Source organism: Elgaria multicarinata, chromosome 5 (genome assembly GCF_023053635.1).
Source record: "Elgaria multicarinata webbii isolate HBS135686 ecotype San Diego chromosome 5, rElgMul1.1.pri, whole genome shotgun sequence".
NCBI classification, from domain to species: Eukaryota; Metazoa; Chordata; class Lepidosauria; order Squamata; family Anguidae; genus Elgaria; species Elgaria multicarinata.
In genome coordinates, this window is record NC_086175.1 from 90,866,801 (window position 1) to 90,894,426 (window position 27,626).

General features: G+C 42.6%; 1 protein-coding gene across 5 annotated transcripts in view; it reads left to right on the forward strand.

Moving 5' to 3' along the window:
* POU2F1 (POU class 2 homeobox 1) overlaps positions 1-27,626 on the forward strand; it is a 121,448-nt gene that overhangs the window by 77,012 nt on the left and 16,810 nt on the right. For 3 of the 5 annotated variants that reach the window (XM_063126796.1, XM_063126797.1, XM_063126799.1), the window contains exons 3-9: positions 12,480-12,574; positions 17,370-17,423; positions 19,056-19,175; positions 21,782-21,961; positions 23,519-23,645; positions 25,232-25,326; positions 26,627-26,800. In XM_063126796.1, the coding sequence (XP_062982866.1) occupies positions 12,480-12,574; positions 17,370-17,423; positions 19,056-19,175; positions 21,782-21,961; positions 23,519-23,645; positions 25,232-25,326; positions 26,627-26,800 (845 nt within the window). Of the gene's footprint in view, positions 1-12,479; positions 12,575-17,369; positions 17,424-19,055; positions 19,176-21,781; positions 21,962-23,518; positions 23,646-25,231; positions 25,327-26,623; positions 26,801-27,626 lie in introns of all 5 variants that reach the window. The other 2 variants (XM_063126794.1, XM_063126798.1) reach the window with 1 other exon arrangement.

Consider the following 27,626-nt stretch of genomic DNA (forward strand, 5'->3'; position numbering starts at 1 on the left):
TGTTAATGACACATGAACCAATCAAATCCTCAGGGCAGAATAAGGTACATAATAGCTTGGCTACCAAGTAAGAAAACAGTTCCTGTCTAGTGTTCTCAAGGTTTGAAGTCTCTTCGTTGCTTTGATTTATTAAACGACTCTCCTTTGGCCTTTCTGGAAAATTGACCACTGCTAGGCCATTCTTCAAGGACTTATGTAGGCACCCAAAATCCTCCTTGTAAACTTTGCTTGCTGGATGTCTTTTGTTAAATTGCTGTGCTATCACTTAACAATCTCACCGACTTTGGTCTCTGGAGCCTCATTCTGACACTGATTTAACCTTTATAGTCTCTCATTAAAGGCACTTATTTGTTTCACTTCTACGTCAATCGCATGTGAATCGCATGTGGGCCTGCATAATTTTTTATTCTGTACTTGGGGCACAAAGTGGTAGTCTTACGGCTGCAGTGTCTGTCATAGATACATTGGATAATATGTTTAGTCCCACCTCTAAGTGATCAGTTTGCTACTCTTCGATATGTGTGACTGCACAGACATCCATCGTGAAGAAGGCAGATTCTTCTTCATGGTCTCTGTGCATCACACAACAGTGGGCTCTGTGCCTGCGCGGAGTCCGTTCGGGAAAAACTTCTATAGCTGAGGCGTTTTTGGCGGGAACCCCTCCCCCATGCCGAGAGTACGCATGCGCAAAGAAGGGGGTTCCCGCCGATTACCTCAGTTCGCTTTCGACCGCCATTGTGGTAGCATCGTTTGGGAAATTCTCTGTAGAAAACAAAATAAAACTATTGTTAGAGTCGTTTTTTCTTCTCTTTCTGTCTTCTCATATTTCTTCTTTATTCTCTTTAGCGTTGTTTTCTTTTCTTAAATTCGTTTTTTTTTTCTTTCGCGAAAAGCGACTGCCCGAAAGGGCGCATGGCCCTCAAGGCGCCGTTCAGAAAATGCAAAAATTGTGGGAGTAAGCTCCCTCTGTCAGACGGGCACTCCCTTTGCCTTTTGTGTTTGGGTGAGTCCCACGTCGTGGAGACCTGTCGTTCTTGCCAAGCCTTTTCGAAGCAAACGCGACGACACAGGTCAGATTGACTCAAAGCTTTACTTTGGAGCAAGGCATTACAGGCAGTGGCCAAACCATCGACATCAACGGCTTCTAATATGGAACCTGTTCAAATTTCTCCAAAGTCGCCATTAATTGCTGACTCTCAGCAGCCTGAATTACCAGCCACGCCTGGGAGAGGCGTCATGCTTTCCATTGCTAAAAAGCTCACAAAAAGGGCAAAGAAGGCGAAACATACCGCCACGGGCTCGGAGGAGCACAACAAAAAGAGAAAGAAAAAATCTCTTAAAAAGAGTGTGCCGAACCCTACTCGGCCGTCTACTCCTCCTCCTCCGACCCCAAATAGGTCGATACCGACCGTCGATACGGTACAGGCTCCATTGGCACCGATAGACGACCCTTTGCCACAACCTTCGGTGACCGAAGTTCTTCTTCGTGGTCTCTGTGCATCACACCATGGGCTCTGCGCTTGCGCTGAGCATTCACTCCGGAAAGGTTTTTGTAGCTGAAAACGTTTTGGCGGGAAACCCTCCCCCACCGTCTCGTGCACATGCACCAGCATGTTCCCGCCTTCCCCTCAGTTCCTTTGCGACCGCGTAGCTGATGCTTCGTCGAAAGGTTTCTCCTTAAATTGGACGCCGTAGCTGAGTACCTTTTCTTCCTCGTTCTTCTCCAATCCTTCTCTCTTCTTTCAAGTTCACTTTCCTCTCATGCTATCTAAAAAAAAAAAAAATCTAATTACTATCGTTATACTTACCTCTCTTCAAATCTATCTTGTATGGCCCTGAAGGCACCATTTCGTAAGTGCGTCCGCTGCAGTAGCAAATTACCAGCAGCAGACGGCCACTCCCTTTGTCTTTTTTGCTTGGGAGAGACACACATTACTGAAACCTGCCATCATTGCCAGAGTTTCTCAAAGCAAACAAGAAGACACAGGTCAGATCGCCTGAAGGCTGAACTCTGGAAGCGCACACTCCAATGTACTGATCAGCCACCAAAAGGGAATACGATGGCATCTACGTCGACATCGACGCCCAAACCCTTGACATTGGGAGCACCTCCGACATCGACAGTTTCTTCGATGTCGAGTGCACATGCTAGTAAGGCCACCAAGGGCCATTCCCTCATGATATCTGCCGCAAAAAAGATATCGAGGAAAGCCAAAATGGCCAAGTCTCCCCCTGCCTCCAACTCAAAGAAAAAGAGGAGACAACGGACGACATTATCACCACCAACGGCCTTAATGGAGAACTCTAACCCTGCAGACCGCCCGGCAGTTGAGCTCCTCTCTACAACTTCGGAGGGTGAAATAAGAGAGCCATTGACTCCAACACGGCCCCCCCCACTGTATCTTCACAACAAGACAGTGGGACTAACAATCCACGCCTGCCCGGCGACCCTATATTTACTCAACAGGCACCCCCTCAACCGCTGAGAGAAAACCGCCCAGGAGCAGGCACCAGGGAAATACCACACCCCTGGCCCGACTCATACCAGAGAGAGACACGCCCCTCACTCGACATCGAGGCAACGCTCCCCGTCCATGTACGGGGATCACTACGACCGCCGGCCATACAGACCATATCGCAGCCGATCCCGATCACCATATAGAGATTGGGATAGATACTATGACTACCACTACCCACCTCACCCAAGAGACTACCCTAGAGAATACGATAGGGACTCTTATTACTCTACTCGAGAGGAGCGCCACCGCTACCGCCCTAGGGACGAAGAACAACAAGCCTCCCGTCAAATTTCCACTGATGCTCCAGCACCACATCCAATCCCTCAGGAGGACCCCGATATACTACCACCAGGGCAGCTATCGCATGCATCCCATGAGGACTATGAATCAGACTCATCGTCCGCATCAACAGCAGCCCCATCTCTTCCCTCACCCGATGATATCGTGGGAACCAGGGAGAGAGCGTCTCCATCGGAAGAGATGGGTTCATTTGCTGAACAAATTCTCTATATGGCCACCTCCTTAGGAGTGGACGCCCAGCAGCAACAAGAGCAGATACAAGACCCCTTCTTTGACGCTGTATATACGGAGGCTTCCACACCGGTTGAAATACCTTTCTCTCCAACATTACTGCAAACGATAAAACAAACCTGGACATCCCCATCGCTCATACCACCAACCTCGCGCAGGCTAGAATCCATGTATCGAGTACAAAATAAGGACGTTGACTTCCTCTTTGCCCATCCTAAACCTAATTCGATAATAGTCAAATCGTCTCACTCAAAATCACAAAAAGTCCACGCGTCCCCGGTCGACAAGGAAGGACGTCGCCTAGACTACATGGGTCGCCGTTCATATTTGGCAGCCGCCTTGGGACTAAGAGTCTCCAACTATCAGGCTCTTATGTCCCGATATCAACTATTCCTAGGGGACAAGATCGGGTCATTATGTGACTACCTTCTCGAGGACCAGAGAGAATTGGCAAGAGTTTTTCAGGCTCAAGCCTCTCGGCTGTCGAAACTCCAAATAAATTCCACCCGACACCAAGCTGACTGCCACGCAAAACTAATGACAGGAGCAATTGCCCTCCGACGCCATGCCTGGCTCAGATCGGCCGGCCTTACTCCAGAAGCCAGATCCCGCATCGAATCCCTACCTTTTGATGCGGAAGGCCTGTTTAATGCTAAAACAGATGAGCAGATGGACACGGTCCAAAAAGCAAGGAATACGGCCAAAAAAATGGGCATTGGCCAACAACAACAGCAGAACCACCACCAACACCCCCGTCAGTGGTTCGGACAACATCAATCTTACTTTCCAAAACCACAATTTGACAGGCCCTCAAGATTCCAATCTGGACAACAACCTCAACGGAAAAATAGCATGCCAGCCAGCAAGTTTAGACCCCAGAGGAAGGGGGACGGCTTTTTGAAACGCCGTCTTTGACTCCATCCCGTTACCGAATCAACCTCTTCAATACCACTTTTTCGACAACCGGCTAGCCAAATTTTACCATACATGGGAAACCATCACCACGGACTCATGGGTCCTCAACATAATCCTCAAAGGATACGAAATAGAGTTCGAGACTCTCCCCCCGCTCGACACCATGAAAGTCACCACTCCTTCAGAAACGCTCCTCCGGGAAGTCTTCAACCTACTCCAAAAGGGCACCATAGAGGAAGTCCCCTCCACGTTAAGAAGAAAAGGGTTCTTTTCCAGGTACTTCACGGTGCCGAAGCGCGACGGGGGTCTCAGACCTATCTTAGACCTCAGGGACATAAATTTATCGCACCCAAAAAATTCAAAATGATCACCCTTCAATCAGTCCTCCAATTCCTGAAGGACGCGTGGTTCGCGGTAGTCGACCTAAGGGACGCCTATTTCCATATTGCAATCAACGAATCGCACCGCCAGTTCCTACGATTTGCCATCGGCGAAATCACCTACCAATTTTGCGTCCTACCCTTCGGGCTTTCGACGGCTCCAAGTGCATGGCAGTCGTGTGTGCCCACTTACACCTGCTGGGAATCGAGCTATACCCGTATCTCGACGACTGGCTTTTGGTGGAGAAGTCCAAGCCCAGCCTTCAACGAAACATCCAACTTACACTCAACTTGCTCGACAACCTCGGTCTCTGTATAAACCTCGAGAAGTCAGTCTTGCAGCCAGTGCAAACAATAAAATTCATTGGAGCACAACTCGACTCCAGGAAGGCAAGGGCTTTCCTCCCGACAGATCGAGCATGCATGTTAGCCCACAGGGCACACTCCATGATGCTCACTTCCTACCCTTCGGCGCACAGGGTGCAGCGACTGTTGGGATACATAGCCTCCACAGTAGCAGTCGTGGAATGGGCCAGATTTCGGATGAGGCCTCTGCAACTGTGGTTCCTCAAACATTTCAACAAAGACCGAGACGCAAGACGTCACTTCTTGTACCTCCCTCCACGCACCGCCCAAACGCTTCAATGGTGGACGAAGATGAAGAACCTCTCGCAGGGAGTCCCTTTCCAACAACCTCGACCATCCAAATTACTCACCAGAGACGCGTCCCTGACCGGCTGGGGAGCACATTGCGGAAGCCTTCAAATCCAAGGGCGCTGGTCCAAGGCGGAAGCTCAAAACCACATAAACCTTCTAGAATTGGAAGCGGTAAGGAAGGCCTTAATTGCTTTCGAGGTCGACCTCTCGAACCACCACGTACAAGTCCTGACAGACAATACCACTGTGCTCTGGCACATAAACAAGCAAGGCAGCACTCGGTCATCAAGCCTTGTCAACCTTACTCTCAAGCTCCTGCACTGGACTATCCCAAGAGGCATACGCCTTACAGCACTCCACATAGCAGGAGTCGACAACAACTGGGCAGATTCACTCAGTCGCCAATTCCATATGCACCATGAGTGGCAACTTTCGAGGCCGGCACTATCCCACATCTTCGACAAATGGGGTCACCCGACAATAGACCTCTTTGCCACCAGCATCAACAAGGTGTGCAAAGCCTATTGCTCCAGAGCAGGCATAGGCCACCGTTCAATGGGAGATGCATTCCAATACACTTGGCACGGTCATCTTTTTTATATCTTCCCACCGTTCCCTCTACTGCAGAAGGTGGTATCGAAAATAATACAAGACGACACAGATTGTATCCTGATCGCCCCGAGCTGGCCCAGACAGACGTGATTTTCGCCACTAGTCCGAATCTCGAAGGGCAACGCATATCTCCTCCCACTAACCCCGTCACTACTGTACTGCAATCGGGGCCGCATACACCACCCCGACCTACTGAGACTCAATCTAGCGGCGTGGAAAATTTCACACTCGGGATGATCTCCTCGATACCAGGACAATTTTCCGAGGGCATTCAAGAAATACTCTCGGCGTCGATTAAACACTCAACTAGAAAGTCTTACACTGCCAAATGGACTCTCTTCACAACATTTGCAAGAGACAATGATTTCCAGCCGCATCTCTGCACAGTTCAAAATATCTTGGAGTTCCTACACCACCTCTATACAAGAGGACTCAAGTACTCCTCAGTTAGGGTCTACTTAGCGGCAATAACTGCTCATCGTGGAGAGATCCAGAACAGATCTATTTTTTCACTACCATTAATTAAAAAGTTCTTACGTGGATTAAAGAACCTGGTGCCACCACTACAACCCTTATCTCCTGAATGGAGCCTTTTAGTCGTTTTGAATGCACTAACCTCTAAACCGTTCGAACCACTTGCTACAGTGTCCCTTCACCTTCTGACATGGAAGGTGGCCTTCCTAACGGCCATCGCATCGGGTAGATGAGCGAGCGAGCTTTGCGCTCTCCGTGCCAACTCCCCCTTTACAATATTTCACAAGGACAAGGTCGTTCTTCGACCAGACTTAGCTTTCCTCCCCAAGGTAGTCTCTGAATTTCATTTAAACGAGCCTATCATTCTACCTGCCTTCTTTGCGACTCCGTCTACGGACCTGGAAAAGAAGCTGCATTGTCTCGATGTAAGGAGAGCATTAGCTTTTTACAAACACAGAACATAACAGTTCCGTAAGACACAGAAGCTCTTTATTTGCTATGGAGGCAAACAGAAGGGCAATGCGGTATCGACCCAACGATATGCGGGATGGGTTGTACACACTATCAAACTCGCATACCAGTTATCGAACCTGAGTGTCCCACAAGGCGTCAGAGCACACTCTACCAGGGGCTTGGCCACATCAACTGCCTTCGCTAGATGACTTTCCCTAGTGGAAATCTGTAAAGCAGCAACATGGTCACACCCAATGACGTTTGTCAAGCATTACAATGTCGACGTCCGCTCTCGTGCTGATACCTCATTTGGCAGAGCGGTCCTATCTGCTGTTCTCCAGTGACACCGTCCCACCTCCGGTAAGTCGATTAGCTTTATACTTGCCCATGGTGTGATGCACAGAGACCACGAAGAAGAAGAACAGGTTGCTTACCTGTAACTGTGGTTCTTCGAGTGGTCATCTGTGCAGTCACACACCCTCCCACCGTCCCCTCTTCGGTGTCTATAACTGATACTGAAGGGGTAATATTTCTCCTCTCTGTACCGGGCTTGACTTCGGTCACAAAGGAACTGAGGGGAAGGCGGGAACGTGCTGGTGTATGCACACGAGACGGTGGGGGAGGGGTTCCCGCCAAAACAACGTTTTCAGCTACAAAAACCTTTCGGAGCGAATGCTCAGCGCAAGCGCAGAGCCCATGGTGTGACTGCATAGATGACCACTCGAAGAACCACAGTTACAGGTAAGCAACCTGTTCTTACACCCTCGATGCTGATACCGGCACAACAACTACCGCCTCCTCCGCCGCCTATGTTACTGTCCCCTATACCGACAGTACGTTTGCCCTCGGTGCGTGATCAGAAGCTCACTTCGACATCGGAACGCGAGATTAGAGATCTATCGCCAACACCGATACCACCTAGACAGGTGCACCCCCAGGACAGGTGCTATAGACATGATTCCCCAGATTCCATGTACTCAGCTCATTCTGGAAGAGCATACTATTACTACGATCGCTCAGCTCGATCACAGGACAGGTCCCGTTCACCACGCTGCTTGGACAGATGGGAACAAAGTCCCCAGAGATATCACTATCGGGACCGGGATCCCTATTATCGACGACCGTGCGAAGGTCAATGGGAAGATTTCCCTCAGGACCATTATTATCAGGATCGGTCTTTTCGGGAACAACACCGGACTAGACCAACAGTCACGGTTTCGAATCCTCCACCTCAAACCGACCCACCAGCACGTCCACAGCCAGTGCAACCATCAATAGCACTCGCTTCGGAGGCTCTAGCTCTGACAGTCTCAGTCAGCCCCACTGATACCACTCCCGACAGCTCCAGTCGGTTCTCCAACATCGGACCAAGATGATTATGGCTCCGATTCATCTTCATCATCTTCGGCACGGCCTTCACTCCCATCCACTGCTCAAAGGGCTAGTGAGCTCACAGCTCTCCGTGTCGATCCCCCTTATCTAAATTTCCACAGGGATAAGGCGGTATTACATCCAGATACTTCTTTTCTTCCCAAAGTAGTATCCGACTTTCATCTAAATCAGGACATCGTTCTGCTTGCCTTCTTTCCGTCTCCCTCTTCGAAATTGGAAGTTACTCTCCACACACTGGACGTACAAAGAGCTCTGGCGTTTTATAAACAACGCATGGAGCCCTTTCGGAAATCACCTCGCCTATTTGTGTCTTATTCCGGACAACGCAAGGGCATGCCTATCTCCTCGCAGAGGCTTTCAGCTTGGATAGTCAATACTATCACGCTAACATATCAATTAGCGGGCCTATCGCTAGACACGCCAATACGAGCTCATTCCACCAGAGCGATGGCTACGTCAACAGCATTCGGAAAGGGTGTTCCCATTCCAGACCTCTGTCGAGCGGCAACATGGTCGAGGCCATCCACCTTTATCAGGCACTACCGCTTGGATATGAGAGCCAGAGCCGACTGCTCTTTCAGCAGAGCTGTTTTATCGTCCATCTTGACATAGGACACCAACCCACCTCCGGTAAGTCAGCTCGCTAATCTCCCACTGTTGTATGATGCACAGAGACCACGAAGAAGAAATGCAGGTTGCTTACCTGTAACCATAGTTCTTCGAGTGGTCATCTGTGCAGTCACACAACCCACCCAACCATCCCCTCTTCGGTGTCTATGGGGAATATAACTAAGTGTATTCACTTTCTTTATTTTCTTTACCATCTTTATGTACCTAAAAGTGTTATGGATACATTCCCTCGGTGTCGATGTCTCCATTGATACCGAGAATTTTTTTTTTCTCGGTTCCGAGGCCACAATGTCAGTCTCCAGGAACTGAGGTAATCGGCGGGAACCCCCTTCTTGCGCATGCATACTCTCGGCATGGGGGAGGGGTTCCCGCCAAAAACGCCTCAGCTATAGAAGTTTTTCCCGAACGGACTCCGCGCAGGCGCAGAGCCCACTGTTGTGTGACTGCACAGATGACCACTCGAAGAACTACGGTTACAGGTAAGCAACCTGCATTTATTTACCTGTAACTGTAGTACTTCATGTGGTCATTTGTGGAATCACACAACCCATCCCCCCCTGCAGGCCTAACTTATTACTTACATGGCAGTCTCAAGAGAACAACTTATATTTATTTATTACATTTCTATACTGCCCAGTAGCTGAAGCTCTCTGGGCAGTTCACAGCAATTAAAACCACAAAAGTACATTATATAAAACCTTTAAAAGTTTGAAACAACGGGATAAAATCAAATTAAGAACCAACAGCAGTGTAAAGATTTAAAAATACAATAATAGATTTTAATGCAACAAACTGGAAGACTAAAATCCCCGGGAAAATAAGGTCATCACCTGGCTGCAATGTTAAGCATTAGGCAAGCCCCTCTGGGGAGGGCAATACATAACTGAGGTGCCACAACCTTGGTCCCACCCCTAAGCTATGTGGGGAGGTGGGGTTTCCTTAGTCAGTGGCAGGGCAACAGGCTCTTACAAGTTCTGGAGGTTTCTGAAATGTTGGTCTGTGCAAGTACTGATCCCATATGTGTGACTGCCGTGACAGAGATAAACATTTTCTAATGGTCAGCCTCTCACCAGTGCTTAGAAGCATCACCACCATTGAAATTACTTGTTTGTTAGAGGAGTTGTGGTTGATGCTCTTATTTCCATCTTGTTACCAGCACTGTTTTAAGGGACAGCAATCACATAACTTTCTACTTGGGCTAATACAGACTGGACTAGTAAGAGCGAAGCTGCAAAGGAAAGAAGAAATGCATGTATGGTTGCTGAGAAATCATGGAAGCATCCCATAATGCTTTCTCTTACTATCCCTAGAAGCATTATGGAACACTTGACTGGTTGCTGAGAAACCTCACTTGTTGGTTTGTCTCCTTTTCCTTTTTCAGTTTCAGTTTCACTTTTCCTAGCCAGGTTGGTGTGAGCCTAAGTGCAAAGTTATGCAGTTGCCCATATACTTTGATTCAAAGTGGCAGTGATCCTGGGAACAGGAGCATCGCCTCAACAACCCCTAAGGCAGCTGGGAGCCTTCTGCAGATTGAATTCCAAGTTGCCATTAAGGGCAAAGAAAGGTGGTTATGCAAAGAGTAGAAATGCTTTTACAGCTACGTATTGAGGGAGTCAGATTTCAGTCTGTGTCCTAGAACAGTTAAATATTATTTTATCAAGAATGTAAGAGAAAAGAGGATTCAATAAATTGTGATCTTCTGTTGGCGGCCATGATAGACAATTATAGTTATATTTATTAATTTATTTCATTTCATTTCTATACTGCCCAATAGCCAAAGCTCTCTGGGCGGTTCACAAAATAAAAACCACAAGGTTACAGCATAAAGTATAAAACATGGAAGCTTAAAACCACAATATAAAAATAAAACCTAGCAGCACTGCAGAGATTTAAAATACAGATTTAAGCATTTATTTAGTTGTTTCTCAAGTGGAATCAGACAGGCATGGTGTTTATATGATTGCAGTTAGGAGAGCCTGGTTATGCATTTGAATTTCTAGTCCCTGTTTCAAAAGAATATTTATGCAGTTGTCCTTTCTAAATCATCACATAAAGCCAGCCACTTAATGTTTTACTTCCCTAACCTTCAATAATTTTGTCCAGATTTTTCTGGAAAAATACAGCCAAAAAAAGAAAAAGACACCCCCCCCAAACGCACATTTAGCCCATAGGCAAAAAATAAGGTGAAAATGTGCATATGGGGGAGGGGTGCATGTGTGAATTTGCACAAATTTGGAAACTGGAAAAGTAATCCAATTCACTAGATCAGCGGAACAAAAGATTCCTGTCAATCCATAAAACACAGACCAAATGGATTTTAGACAAACCAGAATGTTAGCATATCGTAATACTTCAAATTATTGCCGTCTTTATAGACTCTGATCAGTTGTTCATGGAGAAATCCCTGCATATTGTTCATATGGGAAATGCTCTGACAATAGTTGTATATAAGGAATTAATTGCATCAGTTTTCATCTTAAAAAGTCCGTTATCAGTACACTGCATTTAAGGCATAAGTACATCCATTAAGGGGACTTTTTTCAAAACTAATATGAAGCAGTGAACAATTACAATAAAATTCTTAGGAATGTTCTGGGTATTTCCATAGTTCATAAAAACATAATCCAAGTATTGTAAAAATAAAATTTGAAAATTGGTTATTATGTTTCAAACTTGATCATAATTTATCAGTTGAGGTGCAAAACAATATCCCATGGTTGCTACTTCAATGTAAACAAACAAAAAAGCACAATTGAATTGAAAATTATTTGTTTCAGCCAAAAGGCATAGAAAACAATAGAAGGTGCCACCAATCCAGTTCAAACATTACAATTAGCTGTTGTTTAGCAGTGTATGAATAAGCCTGTGAAGCCTTGGGCTTGAGCACGCCGCTTTTCTCTTCCAGTCAGTAGGTTTGATCCAGTTGTGCCCTTCTATAGGTGGCCTAGCTCCACACCGCACGTGCTGCTTGACCCTATTGGTAACAGCTCACCCACGTTCATTTTGGGGCTTGTCCCCAGAAGTGCTACATTGTGGCCTCCAGTGGTAGGGACTGTGTGTGCACCACCGCCAGCAGGCCTGGGCTGCCTATGGAAGGGAAATACTCCAACCACTTGATCATTTTACTTGCCTTTTTGTGCATTTTTTTCAGTTGTACAATAACTTTTTTTAGGTGTGGTGACCGGAACTGTACACAGTTTTAAGTGTGGTCACACTATAGATTGATATAAAGGCAGTATATGATACTGCCAGTTTTTTCTCAATTCCTGTCCCTCCCACCTTCTTCTTTTTCCCTTTTCTCTTAAACCACAATAGTGTCTTATGCAGTACTCCTTTCAAGTTTGTATTAAGGTACTAGTGTTAGATCTTGTTTTATTCTTTTCTTCCCTTATTTACTTTGCTGAACTTGCCATTTTGATATCTTTTATATTTCTAAGATTAATCCTTTTTTTCATTTTTCTTGACTCTGTTGGAACACAGATAATATTTTCCCTAATGGCATGTCTTTCTTGCATTCTTCACCTCTGATTCTGCAATGAATTTAGTGTGCTGGTTTCAACCTACACGGGCCTTAGTACTTGACAAAAGAATATGTCCCTATCTGTCCCTTAACATCATTTGCAGAGGCTTTCCTCTGAGAGCCCCTCAATCTGAACTTTGGTGGGTAGCCTTGAGAAGAGAGCCTTTTCAGTGGTGCCCCCCTCCCCAGATTATGGAATGCTTTCCCTATGGAAGCCTGCCTGATTTTCACACAACTTTCCTTTCAGCACCGACCTAACAGCACAATCCTATAATAACCCTAACAGCACAATCACTTTAATGAATCAGCTAGAAAGCTGAGAATGAATCTAAAGATTTTTCAAAATTCGCTTTTGAGGGTAATTTTAATGGATTGTAACTTTTCTTGCTTCTCCAGGCACACAGACAAATGGCCTGGACTTTCAAAAACAGACTGTGCCTGCCGCGGGGGCAATCTCTACAGCCCAGGCCTTTCTTGGACACCTTCATCAGGTAAGTGTGTGTTTTGAACTTTTCTCTGCATAAGGAACTCTATAGAAGGATCCTTTCTCTGCATAATAGGAAGGTAAGTCCATGAACAGGCACAGTAGTGTAAGGTTAATGTGCTGTTCAAATAGCATATATATAATGTGCCATGTTCTTGAAATAATGATTTTTATATCCAACATAGCCCAGTGTGGGGAATAGAATAGAAGCTGCAAAAGTAATGGAAAGAGCAACAGAGTCTTCTGTCTCTAAATATAGAAAGGGATGTGTAGGGTCCATCTTGTGCAGGGGTGTGTGTGCATAAATGTTTGATATTCTTAACAGGTGACACGATGAAGTAAATGTCAATATACATCACGACAATCTGTGAGACTGTTGGAATGCTCACGTGATCAAAAAGGCAATCAATAGAGAAGTGAAATAACTTTAGTTCATCACATCTTTATATCTTGCGAAACAGCTGTTATACATAAACTGGCTTGCTTTAAAAATAATTTAAGTCCTTTATCTTTCTGAACAGTCTGCCACATGATAGTAAGGGTCATTCGCCTTACAAGCTCTTAGTATATAAAAAAGTGAGCCATTCCTTTAGTGAAATCAGTTGGACCAATACAGTCTCTTCATTGTCTTTATGATCACTTTCAAAATGGGATGCTGGATGTGCCATCCCTTCTTAACAGCCTGTTTAAAGTAGACAATGATGTATGCTCAAAATGAGAACATTAATGTAATATAATTAAGGTGAGGAATTTTATATTCTTGGGAGTTGAGTACTGCCATCTAATTGTACTATAGAACATTTAACACCTCACGAGTTAAATCATAGTTTACAGTAGCATGGGCATTTCATATAGACCTGTAACATATTGTTTGATTATATGGGACTAGGTGGTTATCTTAGAATGTTTTTCTAAAAAATGCAACGTACTATGGTAGACAAATATGGAAATGGATTTTGATTTCACTGTCCTCTCCCTGTCATTGACTGTCTATCTATCTATATAAAGCGCTTAGGTATGTTACCGTTTTGCCATGCCCACTTTGCCTTCAGGAATTCTAGAATAGCTTCAGCTGATACAGGTTGCTAAGCAACAGTAACGTGTAACGTCAGCTGATACAAGTTGCTAAGCCCCTCTCCCGACTCCTCCTAGTTTGATGAAAAAAATATCCATGGTGGGCAATCTGTTCTATTAGAGTATTCAGCAGTGGCATTCCTACTCCTTTATTTGCTGGTCCCCTCTCAAAAGCCATGTGGTCTGAAGGGCCCATGAAGTGTAAATTACCCTTCTTAGATTTTTACTAAGAAAATCTGTCAAATTTGAATTGGGAAAAGGGAAGCAATTGAGAGTTTTGATCCTTTCTTGAACTCCTCTGTACATCATACTGTCTATCATAGAGGCTATTGACATATTTGGAGCAAGGATAGTAACTAGATTAGGTATTTCACACCTGCTACTTCCCTGTTCCCCGAGCCAAACATAGCCTCTGAGAAGCAGGTAATTAATTTTTCCATTCTACCCTGCATTTGAGATGTCAAGAGCAGCAAAAGCAATGCTGGGTTATTTTTGAGGGGATGAGGTGGTCATAAACATCGGCATCTTATTGCCTATCAATCACCACCTTGGAATTGCCAGAAGGAAAGGAATGCACTTCTTCCCTACAGGTCCAGTAGTGGGCCGATTGGTTGTCTCAAAATGGGTTTTCTCTTTACTATTTCCTGTAGGAAGGAATGGTAGTCATTTACTTCTATGGGAGACAGGAAAAGTATGGGGTTAGGGGCTTAAACATGCCTCTTGCTCTGGTTGGCTCTAGTATTGAACCAGTTAAAAGTGCTGGTTTTCACTTTTAAACCCTAAACAGTTTGGTGTCAAGATGCTTAAAGGACCACCTCTTCAGCATGATCCTGCTGGCCCATTAGAGGAGGTCCTGCTCTATGTCCTGCCACTGGCAGAAGTGTAATTGCATTGTTGCTTTCTTCATTGTGTCACCCAAACTAGAATTCTTGGCCCCAGGAAGCATGTACACTCCCTTTGATGACATTTCAACAGCTGATAAGAACAATATTATTTCATTATACTTTTGGTTTGGGTAATCAAAACTTTTCATTCTGTCATTATTATAATTGTTTATTCCTTTATTGGGCTGCACTATGAATTTGAGGTTTATTCATAGTTTTTATTGATACTGCTGTTAGCAGTCATGGAGATTCCTGATGATGCAATGTGCAGGATAAAAATATTTTAATAAATAAAATATTTGCATAGTTTTCTCCTTTCATCTGCCTTTTGGGTTTTGTAATGCTCATTAATGCTAGGATGCAATGGAATATTCTCTGGCGGGGGGGGATAAAGGGAGAAAGCAGCAGTAGTCAAGTTGGTGAGTGGTGATGCTGGGTTGGACAATATGCACTGAAACAACTAGCCAGGAGATAAATTTAACAAACATCCACAAGAGTTCTGTAACACCTCAGCAGCTGAGCCAGTGAACATGGGTGGTTCATTTTTACTAAAGCCAAGAATGCTCACAGCCACTAGCTAGAGAGTTTTCAAAGACAGCAGGCCACAAATACCTCAAATTGTTCTCAGATTCTTTTGCTCTGGAGGACGAATTTGCAAAACTGCTTAATTGTCTTGCAAATCTAAGCATTCCATGTTTTAATTTGACATCTGGCTGAACTTTAAAAAATAACTTCAATGTTTACAGAACACCTTAAGAAGCTATATAGATTGGGAAAGGGATTCTGAGTAGGGTTCTGACTATTGGCTTCAGTGCAGGTGTAGGTTGTTCAATGGAGCACGCTACACTTTTAAAAAAATCTCTGGCGTGAAGAAATCTTGAACTTTTGAAGTGGCTACTGCTTTTTTACGTGCTTAGTTTGAATTGGCAGTTCTGAATGGTCACAACTGAAGTCACCTTATCTTGCCATACATGGCTAGCATTTTTACTCTAGATTAATTCTGCAAGGCATCATTTAAACTCTAATCAGAACATTTTTGCTTTGGAGCAGATTGAGTTCAGACCTTGGTTAAACAGGCTTTTATATGTTTGCAAGCTATACCTAAGAGACATTTGTTCATAAGCTCATGCTACAAAAAGAGCTGAAATAGCCAAAAAAATGGTAGTGTCTTAACCTAGCCAATTCTCTAAGACAGCTGTGCATAGTGCTGCTTTGGAAGCCTTTCTCTAATTAATATGGCTGCTATCTCAGAATACTACTGGGCAGGCAGATTAAACTGGATTTTGGCACTGGAGATAGGAGCTTTTTTGGAGACAAATTGTCTGCTTAGTGACAGATGGCAAGTTTGTAATCTTGTAGAATCCAACCCAGAAATATAGGAAACACTTGAATTGGCAACAGAATATTTCCTTGATTTGTACCTCTGCTTAGGTTAGTGTTCCTATGTGGGATATATTGTTCAATTCCCAGCACTATGTTGTAGCACTTGTAATACAGAATATATGATACATCTGTTTCGGAATATCCTTTCATAAAAGATATTGTCATCTTGTCACACTTGACATGGCTCTCATCTGCTACCTTGTTTGAGCAAGGACATGACATGGCTCTTATGCAGTTCCTGAAAAGAGTATATATCCATGAACTATGGAAGAATTCTGAGTTTTATATGAATTTTTTTTTTTACAATATTATGCTACATCTCTGTTTTTAATATTTAATTGTTGGGAATTAGCTAGTGTCGTAAAGATTTGGTGCCATTTATAACTGATGTGTTCCTTGAATACAATGTTACATTTAGGGTGTTTTTAATTTCTCCTTGATATTTTATGGAAGTGTAGAACTTAGGCCAGTTCACAAGCTTTTTTTTTTTTTTTTTGACAAATAGGTAAGTCTGCTTAGTCAGCAGTTCTGAAAAAGTGTGTACCTCATAATATGTGAAAAATATAGTGAGGTTCTATCTCTTTCCCCAGGTATTAGAGAGACAGCTGCATGAAAAGTGATCTCTCTGTTAAGAAAAAGTAGCATGTGAAGCAACCGCAAGTTGTGAATTAGATACAAGCTGTAGTTAGTTATTGCATATTCTATAAGAGCCATAGTTAACAGCCTGCCATTGTTCTAATTTGCAGAAGCTACATAGTCTTACATTGATATGGAGAAGAAGCATTGGGTTGTGGATATTTGTTTGTATTTCCATTGTGTAAAGTAAATAAAAAGTCGAAGTCACTCTTAACAATCTAGATAACCTCAGATTGTTCCTTAAACTAAAAGTTTTCTATTCATAAAAAACAAATGCTCTCTTCGATCAAAGTTAACATACCACCTGGAGGTGTTTTACACAGCAAGATGTTTAGAAAGAATACCAAACCATGGTTTGTCATGATGCCTAAAGCAATACCCAACTGCCAAATCCTGACTTGTGAGCAGCCACCAAATAAGGATCCAAAGCCACACTTGGAAGCTGATTTGCAAGCCACAGTTTAGGGCCATAGTTTAGTGTTGCAGCCGAACTGACAAATCATTATTTGGGATGTTCTGCCTTTGAGGGCCACTGTTTGGCATCCAGTGATTCTCAGTGAAAGCAGAAGGAAACTCCCCTAAGCATCATTTTCCTGTGTCTCTGGAACATTAATGAGGGTTTGGTGTGTAAACTATGGTTAGGTCAAACAATGGTTTAGTATTCAGTATGAATCAACCCATTACCTTAAACTATCTCCAAAAATTCTCATTACCTTTCAGTTGAAAGTTGGAGAAATTTTGTGTGCAGCTCTTTTAATTCTCTGTAGTCCTGTTGTTGTGGTTGTGGTTGTTATTATTTAAAAAAATGCAACATCATTTTTATAGGTTCAGCTCCCTGGATCAAGTTTACAGGCTGCTGCCCAGTCCTTAAATGTACAGGTGAGGATCAGAATTATCAGTTACTATACTAATGGGATGGTTCAGCATACATTAACAAATATTGTTCAGTGCATTAGTATTGTTGATCTATTGAAGTAGTTCTCATGTCGTATTACAAAACCAAGTCCTGTTGACCTTTGTTGTGAAAACTGCGTAGAGTGGGTGATAATTAAAAAAAATGTAAACACTGCTATAATTCATCCCTTGGGTAGTTTTTCTAAATATAATAGTAAATAGTCAAAGTCAAAATTTAAAACTGGTTGCAGTTCATTGCTCATTGTAAAATACAGCTGACTGCTCAAGCTTTGTATGCTACATGATGCACTCTAGCATTAAGATGTACTGGTTACTTTCGTTCATTAAAAACCTTCAAGCAATGCATCAGTAGGGGAAGGAATACAGTATTATTGTGAAGTAGCTGTATTCTGTATGAGTGTTAAGGAACTAGAATAGAGCATTCTTGAAGCCCCTAGAACTCGCACCTAGTTACATATGATAATTTTGAAAGGAGGAGAGATAGTGACCTTCCTCTCTAAAAGAGAGAGGCTGAAAATTGCCTTGGTTGCCATGGTAAACTTTCAATCCCTGAGAGAGATGTTGGCAAACAGGCTATATCTCCAGTGCAGAATGTTTACAGTCCTGTACTGTAATTATCTCTCAATGACTGGCAGAATTAATCAGAGCCTCTATGTTAATTAGCCTGCTCTGCAGTCCCCAAAACAGGTGGTGAAAAATATGCAAATCTATGCAGAATTTTAATGTTCTGCATAAGCAGTTTTAATTAGCACAAACCCTCTCTTCTTGTTTTTTTCCCCCTTTTCATGTGCTTTCTCGCTTGCATTTCCTCCCTCATGGCTGCACTAATTTCTCCTTTTAAAAAATTGTTTTAAATAAATGAACTGTGCTTGCCTATATAAATATCAACTTTCTGTTACTTAAGAGACAAGATACTATGAGAGTTTGTCCTGTCCCGTCCCCCCAATGCAACTCAGTATATCATTTTTTCAAGCTAGTACTGTGTTTAAGTTGAAATCCTATACTGGATAGATAGATAGATACAAAGAAAATGTACTTCTCTGATACAAAGTTTTAATGTTCTTGGTGACAGCAGGCTTTCTCGTGGTCAGCCCCACACTCTCAATAAAGGTGTTCATGCACATCTGTCTGTAGCATTGTGATGAGTGGGAAAGCCTGGAAGCTTTGGATTCCGGAAGTGGATTCTTCTTTAACACTTTAAAATATCTCACTGCAGTACTAAGTGGGGAACTAACTTGAAACCGCTATGTATGTGTCTGAGGAAGAAGAGGAGCTGAAGGTCCTAGATGTTCAGAGTCTCTCCAACTGAGTGACTATTTTGAGAGAATAATTTAAACATGACTCTGGATTTTTTCCTTTCGTTCTAATAAGTGGTAATATTGGCTTCTTTGATATAGTAGCAAATAATTCCCCTTGCTTTATCTGCAGTTACCTTTGAAAACAATTTGTTAAAAGCAAACAGGGTGGGGGGGTTGAGCTTACTGATTTCACTTAATCAAAAAGGGAAGGGGAGCAATTTACAATAGAATATGAAAATGGCTGTCTCTCCTTTAATACCTGCTTTGCTCTACAAAGGTATGTATATTTCTTTCCTAGTCTAAATCCAATGAAGAATCGGGTGACAGTCAGCAGCCAAGCCAGCCTACCCAGCAGCCTTCAGTACAGGCGGCCATACCCCAAACCCAGCTCATGCTGGCCGGAGGACAGATCACTGGGGTAAGATGAGCCCAAGTGAATTGTAATGAGTCACCATCTCATGTTGTTACATTAGCCAATAAACCAGTTAAAAGGTAATAAAGTGGATTGTTGCATCATAACTTCAGGCAAATCTGGATGAAACTAATATTCTTGATTTATATTTGTCAGTCATGTTTAACCATGTCAGTCATGTTTAACCATGTCATGGGACTGAGGCCACCTTGGCTGCCCTTATTGATGATCTGTATTTAGAGAGAGACCAGAGGAAGCTTCTGTATTTCTTTTTCTAGACCTCTCAATGACATTTGATGCTGTGGATTGTGATATTCCATAATCCTGTTGGCTTCTAACCCCAATTCAGAGTCCTGGTTTTGATATTTTAAAAACCTACACTGCCTAAGTCTAGCCTATTTGGAGGAATACCTTTCCCGCTACATACCTTGAGATCTGTGGCAGAAGGCCTTGCACTATACCCCCACACTGTGAGAAATGTTAACTTCTATGGCAAAGATGCTGCTTTTTCTGTTGCAATTCAACTTCATGGAACTCTGTCTAGGAAGGCTGTAGTAATCCTGACAATGTTGTCTTTTAAAACTCAGGTAAACATTATCTTCCGGTTTAGGACAGTTTTTCTTACATTTCTTGTCAGCTAGTTTGAAACGTTTTAATTGTAGGTGAGGTGATTTTTTTTCATTTTTAAGTTCTATAGTTTTCATTTTAAATATGGTGATTATTACTGTGTAACCTGCCTTTAATGGAAGATTGTCTCAAGACAGATGGCATAAAAATACATTTATAAATAAATACTATCATCAGACAGTCATTCCCTACCTTGCAGAGGAGTAGAAGGATGACTTTAGAAATGTACAATTTTGATAGAGCATATTGATCCAAGCTGTCAAGAAATTGTAACAAATTTGTTCTTACGTACTAGTTTTTATGAAAATAAAGTCTGTCTTGCTACATATTTGCTTTTTTTCTGTGACCAGTCAGAGTTTCAGTATTGATACATTCTTGCCGAAGTCAATGATGTCATATTCAGAGTGAGGAGGAAAGTATTTACCCTATTTCTTCGATTCTGACGCACTTTTTTCCCCATATAAACATCTCTAAAAATAGGGTGCGTCTTAGAATCGCGGGTGTGTCTTAGGTTTTTTTTTTTCTGTTGGTGGTACTGAAATTAGTGTGCATCTTACAATCGATGGCGTCTTACAATCAAAGAAATACGGGAGTGTCTCTGATATGAGGATAAAGTCATGGGCATATTTATGAATTTTAGACCAACTATTGAAATAGTTTTACCAAAGTGTAATTGTTATTGTCATTGGATTCCTTGTTTTGGTCAAATTCTTTTTTGCATACACAAAAATGAGCTTTTAGATCTACTTTTCAAAAGTTCATATGGGATGAGAGCTCTTTATGTAATCTGTCAGTGTTTGTTTTGGTTGAAAAAAATGTATGCTAGAACAACTTGGAGAGTAAACTAATGCATCACCTCTGGTATTTTAAAGGTTTGAAATATAAAGAGGAAATTGGAAGCTTTCCCGTATAGTTTCATCTATGAAAGTAGAATGTCAGCTGCAAATTAAAAGGCTATTTGGAATTTTGTCCTATTCCAAGGTAGCTATCTTGTACTAAGTTAGAACTGAGATCCATCCAGCAACTATGTCGAGTGGCCGTGCCTCTCAACTAATGGCAGCTTTTTCACATTCAAATTATATAAAATACTGATTTCCATACTTAGTGTGCTTTTACTGTAATCTCAATATAATTCTTCATGGCTTTTACTTGGAACAAATGAGTGTGGGTATGTGTACACAGAGAAAAATCTTTAAAAATCTATCCAAATACGTTATTTATCATTTTGCCTAACTGTTCTTTGCTACATTGAGACTAGAGCCATGTCTTTGATGCTAGGGGATCTCTCAATACAGAGAATGGAAAGAATATTTGTGTAGCGGAGGGAGCCTGATGCCACCTGTTTCATAGAGATAATGTGTGTTTGGAAACCAGCAGAGATGTCAACCTACCAGCTCAATCCTATCAAAACAAAAAGGCAGACGGAAAGAGAGGGGGGGGTGACTTGGAGGGGAACAAATGGTGCACATGTTCCTCGGCTATATCTTAAGGCATAATGGAGATGATGGAACATGGCAGGGATTCATGCTAATGTGAAGCAGCTGGAGTATTATCAGTTTGTTTGGTAACCACAGCCAGTATTGCTATTTCTCATTCATCTGGCTAATCGCTTGTGCTTCTGGTGGGTGTAAATTTCCTTTCAAAGCCTGTCAGTGATGGCTTGTTCTTTTTGCTTGCTATTTCCTGTCAGTTCTGTTTCTTTCCATTGCTTGCTTGCTAATTACTTTTTTCACATTAATCTTGAAGCAGAGCCATAGAGAAGCTCCTGTAATCCCAGTGGTACCGATGGTCACAATGCTTATGCCAGTACCATTTCAATGATGTGAAATTAGCTGCAGAGGTTGATTTCTATCTTACCTGGTGCAGACAGCTGCTCTTTCTATAGGGTGGCTTGTTTGATGGAAGTTGCTCAGGAATAAATAGTGCTGTTTGCAAAGGGGAATATTCTTCATGCTATTAACTACTGTCCTAAAACTTGTTTCTAGCTCACGTTAACACCAGCCCAGCAGCAATTATTGCTACAACAGGCACAGGCACAGTTGCTGGCAGCTGCAGTGCAGCATTCAGCCAGTCAGCAGCACAATGCTGCAGGCGCCACCATCTCAGCTTCTGCTGCAACGCCCATGACACAGATCCCTCTATCTCAGCCGATACAAATTGCACAGGTGAGAATTGTCTTTCAGGCTGTTAATAGCTTTGGCCTAACCAAATACTTTGTCTTTGTGCTGATCCACAGAGCAATTGAATGAGGGCCCACAAGACACTGTGTTTTGAGTACCGTGGCTGCACAGTCTGCTTGGTCCTCTGACTTTCAAAGACTACACATCCCTCTTACAGAAAACGACAATTTTTATGTATCCAATATAGGCATGACACTTACGTTTGGTTCAAATAGTTCCCTGAATGGGCTTCGTGTTTGAACACTCCTCCCCTTCTACTTGCGCACTCCACTTGGTTTCCTCACTTCCTAACTTGCGCAGATAACAATTTGCTATAACATCCAAATTGGGCAAATGATTGTGTATCTGCAAACCATAATTGGAAACCATGGTTTGAAGTGGGTTTCTGACTCTGGTTTGGTATAAACTATAGTAAATGCAAACCGGAAAGTGAGGGGGACAGTCAAAGTATGCAAAGCGAGAGAGAACGCATGAAGCCTTTTAACAAAGCCAAATCATGATTTGCCTGTTAAGACTGAACCAGGTTTACTCTTCCAAGAGTTTTCAAGGAGCCAGTTGAAAGCTGAGAGCCAGTATAGTGCTGGAATTCAACCAGGGAGGCCTAAGTTCAGTTCCCTGCTTATTGGATGACTGGATCGACTCCATAGGATTCTTGATAAAAATGAGGGGGGAAACATGTTTGCTGCTCTTGTCATCCTTGGAGAAGGATGACATAAGAATATAATCTAGAAAGTAGATTTTTTTAAAGCCCTGCAACATTTTCCACTGCAAGGCTTTCATTAGTCATTTGTTCTTTAAACAGAGTCCCGCTTTGCTTATTTGAAGTGCCACTGTAAACACATTATTTAAATAACTCTTTGTTTTAATAGGACTGTTCTTGAATAATTGATTACCCTGGTCAATTGATTAAACCAGTGGCATTAACTGGTTTTACATATGCAACCTACTTGACCTGTAGTCACCCCAAGTAATCTTCTATAGGAATTATGGATAAAATAATGGGGACCACTGAATAGTTGCTAGAAAGTTTTTGAACTATATAGTAGTGTTTGTAGCCCTCTTTTCACCCTTTGCATAGGCCATCCAGTCAGTATAATTCCCAAGGTTAATTCTGCAATATGTAAAATAGATAAACATGACCATGATTACAGATTGACTTTGGTGACTGCCCAAACACCATATAGATCCATGTTTACACACACACCATTATTAATAGCCCCTGTATAAATAAGTGGGAAGCCCTTATGCTGAGGATTTTTTTCTGTTAATAAATATGATAAAACCTCAGGAGTTTTACAATAGAAGTGATGATGAGACCCATAACCTTCTGTCTAGACTTTCCTTTTGGCCAGGGTTACTATCATTTTTCTAGGCTGTGTAGTGAGTTTTGGTTCAATGTCTGATGTGCCCTTCATATGTACTGTATTTAGGAATAAGAACTTTAGACCCTCCTCCTTTTTCAAAGGGATTTGTTTTGTTTTTGAAGGAGAAGGTGTGAATGTTTAGGTCTGGATATGTCTTAATACCTTTTGCTTCTTGAAGGATTTGCAGCACCTGCAGCAGCTCCAACAACAGAATCTCAACCTGCAACAGTTTGTGTTGGTGCATCCAACAACCAACTTGCAACCAGCACAGTTCATCATCTCACAAACACCGCAGGGGCAGCAGGGTAAGACTTTTCTAAAAGTGCCTAGAGAGATTTCTGTTCTCTATTTTCAAGAAATCCTCTAAAGACATTTTGTTACAGGCAAAGCACCAATCAAAGGTATTCAGTACTCAGATATAATACATTTTAGTAGGAAACAAGTATGATCGTTTTTGTTAGGATTAAATGATAAGCAGGTCGCCATCTGGTTCAAGATGACCTCCTATTTGAGGAATGGGGCTGAAAATCTTGATGGCATCATTTGTTCTTACATTTGGAAGATGAAGGAAGGCACTTCCAAAGTAGACGTGTGACAGGTGCATTTTTTTCTGGCCAGTACTAAGTTGAAATTTCTTTGAAATTTCAGTGGTTTTTCAGCAGCTTCATCTACTTGGGTTTTGGCCATCTGACCTTAACACCTGAGTAGATGAGTGGGTATTTCCTCAGCAAATGCTACTGCTTCTAAGTGTGCCATGAGAATTCTAGAGAAAAGGGGTTGTGATTACTTTCGCCACCAACATTTACATGGCTTGGTACTAATTTCCTTTACTAAAAGGAAACACAGGATCAGTTTGGACATAATTATAATCATGGTTTAACATGTGAATCACCCTTTATGAACCTTGGGTGTGTATGCTTCTCCTTTTCCTCTGGTAAAGCTAAGAGGAGGAGATCTGAAGCATCTGTTTTAGTTTTTAAAATGCCTATAGTTTCCCATTACATTAAAAACTTGGAGAATTGCATTTGGTTTAATTATAGTTAGTGAACAAGCCAGGGTGAAAAACCATTGTTTGATCTCAGCTTGTTTTGACTCATCATAGTTTAATCACTGTTCCCCCAAGTTCAGACATAATGGTTAGTTCAAAAGTTGAAGAAAGAGCTTCCAGTCTCCTCAGGCCTATGATGGAGGAAGAGAGGGACCCCAGGGCTCAAGCAGGCACTTTGACACAACATTTAACTGTAGTTTAGTTTTACGTTTAAAAGAGCCCAAAGTGTACAAAGCAGACCAAAATATTTTGATGTAAGGTTTATGATATTTAGTAAGCTTTCAGTCATAGCTTCCTTTAATAGAAAACCTCACTGTAGTTCTCTCTTCAGCACTGTATTGGTGTGTGTGTGTGTGTGGGTGATTTTCACAACAGTGAGGGTACAAACACCACCTTTGCCACCCCCACCTCCTTGATGCCTGTATTTGGGCTAAAAGACTCTAGCTATGAAGCATTCCTTTTGTCCAGTTCTGTCCCACTTGTTATACTGTCTAGAGACTGCATAAAATAATGGATGCCATAGTCATGTAATGTTTTGCACTAGTTACTGCTTCAAGAGCACAATGACTTCCTGTAGCTAAACTAATATTCTTTTCTCTGCTCTAGTTCAATTGTTCTTTTGGGGGGTGGGGGTGAAATAGATTTCTTTCCACAATGGGAAGGTTTATAAGTATAATAATACACCTGCCTGAAATAGATTTCTTTCCGCAATGGGAAGGTACCCAAGGAAATGTGCATAGTGTTCCCACAAGATGTCATGCTACAGTAAAACATGCTGCTCAATAACATTTATGTAAATTTGCTTATTAGCACCTTCTTTCTTTCTTTCTTTCTTTCTTTCAGGTCTCCTGCAAGCGCAGAATCTCTTAACGCAACTACCTCAGCAAAGCCAAGCCAACCTCCTGCAGTCTCAGCCAAGCATCACTTTCACCTCTCAGGTCAGCCTTCTTTCTTTTTCGCTGCTTGTTCCTACTTAGTGGGAATAGGTTAGAAGGATTTAGCCTATGATGTTTACCAAAAGTAGCTGATCTCATTCTTCTAGTTATAAGTGGGTATTGATCTCTCTCTTGAGAAGTCATTGTTAATTTCGAAATAAATTTTCACTTTGTCTGTGGCAGGTTATGGACAGTTCATACATGTGTCAGACTACATTTTATAGTATCATGAAATTACTGGAAAATTTCCCTGCTGGGCTTGTCATCGTGTTTGTCAGCTGCCATTTTAAATATTCAAGCTGCAGTGGGCATAAACTGTAGCTTATCTAGGGTGGGTTGTTGTGGTGGTTGATAAGCCACCCAGAACCTATGGGCTGTTTTAGGGTTACGGGTGATTTGTTAACCACCCCAACAACCTACCCTCACCAGGTCTGCATGGAATGATAAGCCACGGTGCATCCCCACTGTAGCTCGAATATTCAGAATGGCGGCCACCACCGCAACAAAAAGCCCTGCAGGGAAATTCACCCATGGCAGCTTCTCATTATGTGCGAACCAGGTCAGTATCTCAAATAGAACTTTTCAGTAAAAAGGTATACACATTCAGAGAGGTTAGATGCAGCTGCTATCCACCCTAGCATGACCCACGGTCCCTAGGTTTGCACAACACAAGACACCATGGCCAGTCATGGAATATGCAAATCCCACCCGGCATGCACTGCAGCCTACCATGGCTTAAGTAAGCCATGGTGGACTGCTTTGATCGTGCAAACTGGGTCAAGTTTCTCCTCTTGGGTTGTTTGGACATTTCTCCCTTCCCTTCCCAACCCCCTCACTGAAGGTGCAAGTGTACACCTAAACTAGAAGATCCCATGTTTGTTTGAACATGACATTCCTTGGTTCAGTCATTCCTTCCTTTGCATTGTGAGGAAGTTGGTGGAGAAAGTGCACTTTGTTTGTAAAGCATCAAGGAACTCTTATGAAATTAGTTGTTTTAGGAATTGCCTTACTAAGCAAAAAATCCCTTTGACAGTACTCTAGATTGTAGGTGGTTATTTTTAGAAATAAATGTAAATAAAATGTAATGTCATTGTTACGAACTGCCCAGAGAGCTTCGGCTATTGTACAGTATAGAAATGTAATGTAATAAATAAATACTACATTTGCTAGGACATAGTAGTAATTGCTAGTCTTTAATGACATCCGTTGCAAACTCTATGAACCAGGAATGTTGTAGCTTCATTTTTTTATGAAGTGAAATCGTGCTTTAGCTCTACATTTGTGATCTCACATTTCTTAGCAGCCAGCAACCCCAACACGCACAATAGCAGCGACCCCTATTCAGCCACTTCCACAGAGCCAGTCAACACCAAAGCGAATTGATACTCCCAGCTTGGAGGAGCCCAGTGATCTTGAGGAGCTTGAGCAATTTGCCAAGACTTTCAAACAAAGACGGATCAAACTTGGATTCACTCAGGTAAGATTGAAGACTTAGAATACCTCTAGAATGATTGCAATCAACAGGTCTGGAAGTAAAGGAGCTCTATCACTTTTCCCAGTTAGGAATGATTTTTTAAATAGATTTATATTTAATGTCTTGGAGGGATTTGCAAGTATCTGTGTGTAATATATAGTAATAAGTGATGGGCAGACACACACACACACACACACACACACACACACACACCAATTTGGTATTGGTCATTTAAAATGGATGAATTCGGAGCATAGCAATTCAGTTTTCATAGTTAATCATTTTTAAAGAGGACCCATTCTGGATTGTCCCCAGGTGGGGTGGGGGCACTCCTAATGATGTTGTTCCCCTGATAAATGTCCGAGCACTCTAGATGTGCCCTGGAGCTGAAGATCAAAAGGGAAGCACATCCTGGCCGCTGCCATTGGTCAGGGGACTAAGGGCCACTGGGAGGTTGCATCTCCAGCCTCTCAAGAAGAATGTTATAGCCAGGAAAAGACCAGTCTGACCCCACCCATTGGCCAGAGAAAGAGCCACCCTGGGAAGATGCTTCCCCTCATGGTCCAGAAAGAACGCTCAGGTCCAACTGCCAGTTGCCTTTGGACTCCAAAAGTAAAAATAAGTGCGCTCTTAACCTCTGCCACCAGTCAGAGGAACAAGGGCTGTATCTTATAGCACCACTATCCAAACAAGACCACCAACAAGGGAAGATTTTAAAGCTTTAAAGACAATACCCAGCACTTTAACTCTGCTGAACAACAGCCTGTGAAGTTGATACAAAGCTGGACTAATGTGCTTCAAAAAAACAAAACAAAAACCTGGCTGTGAT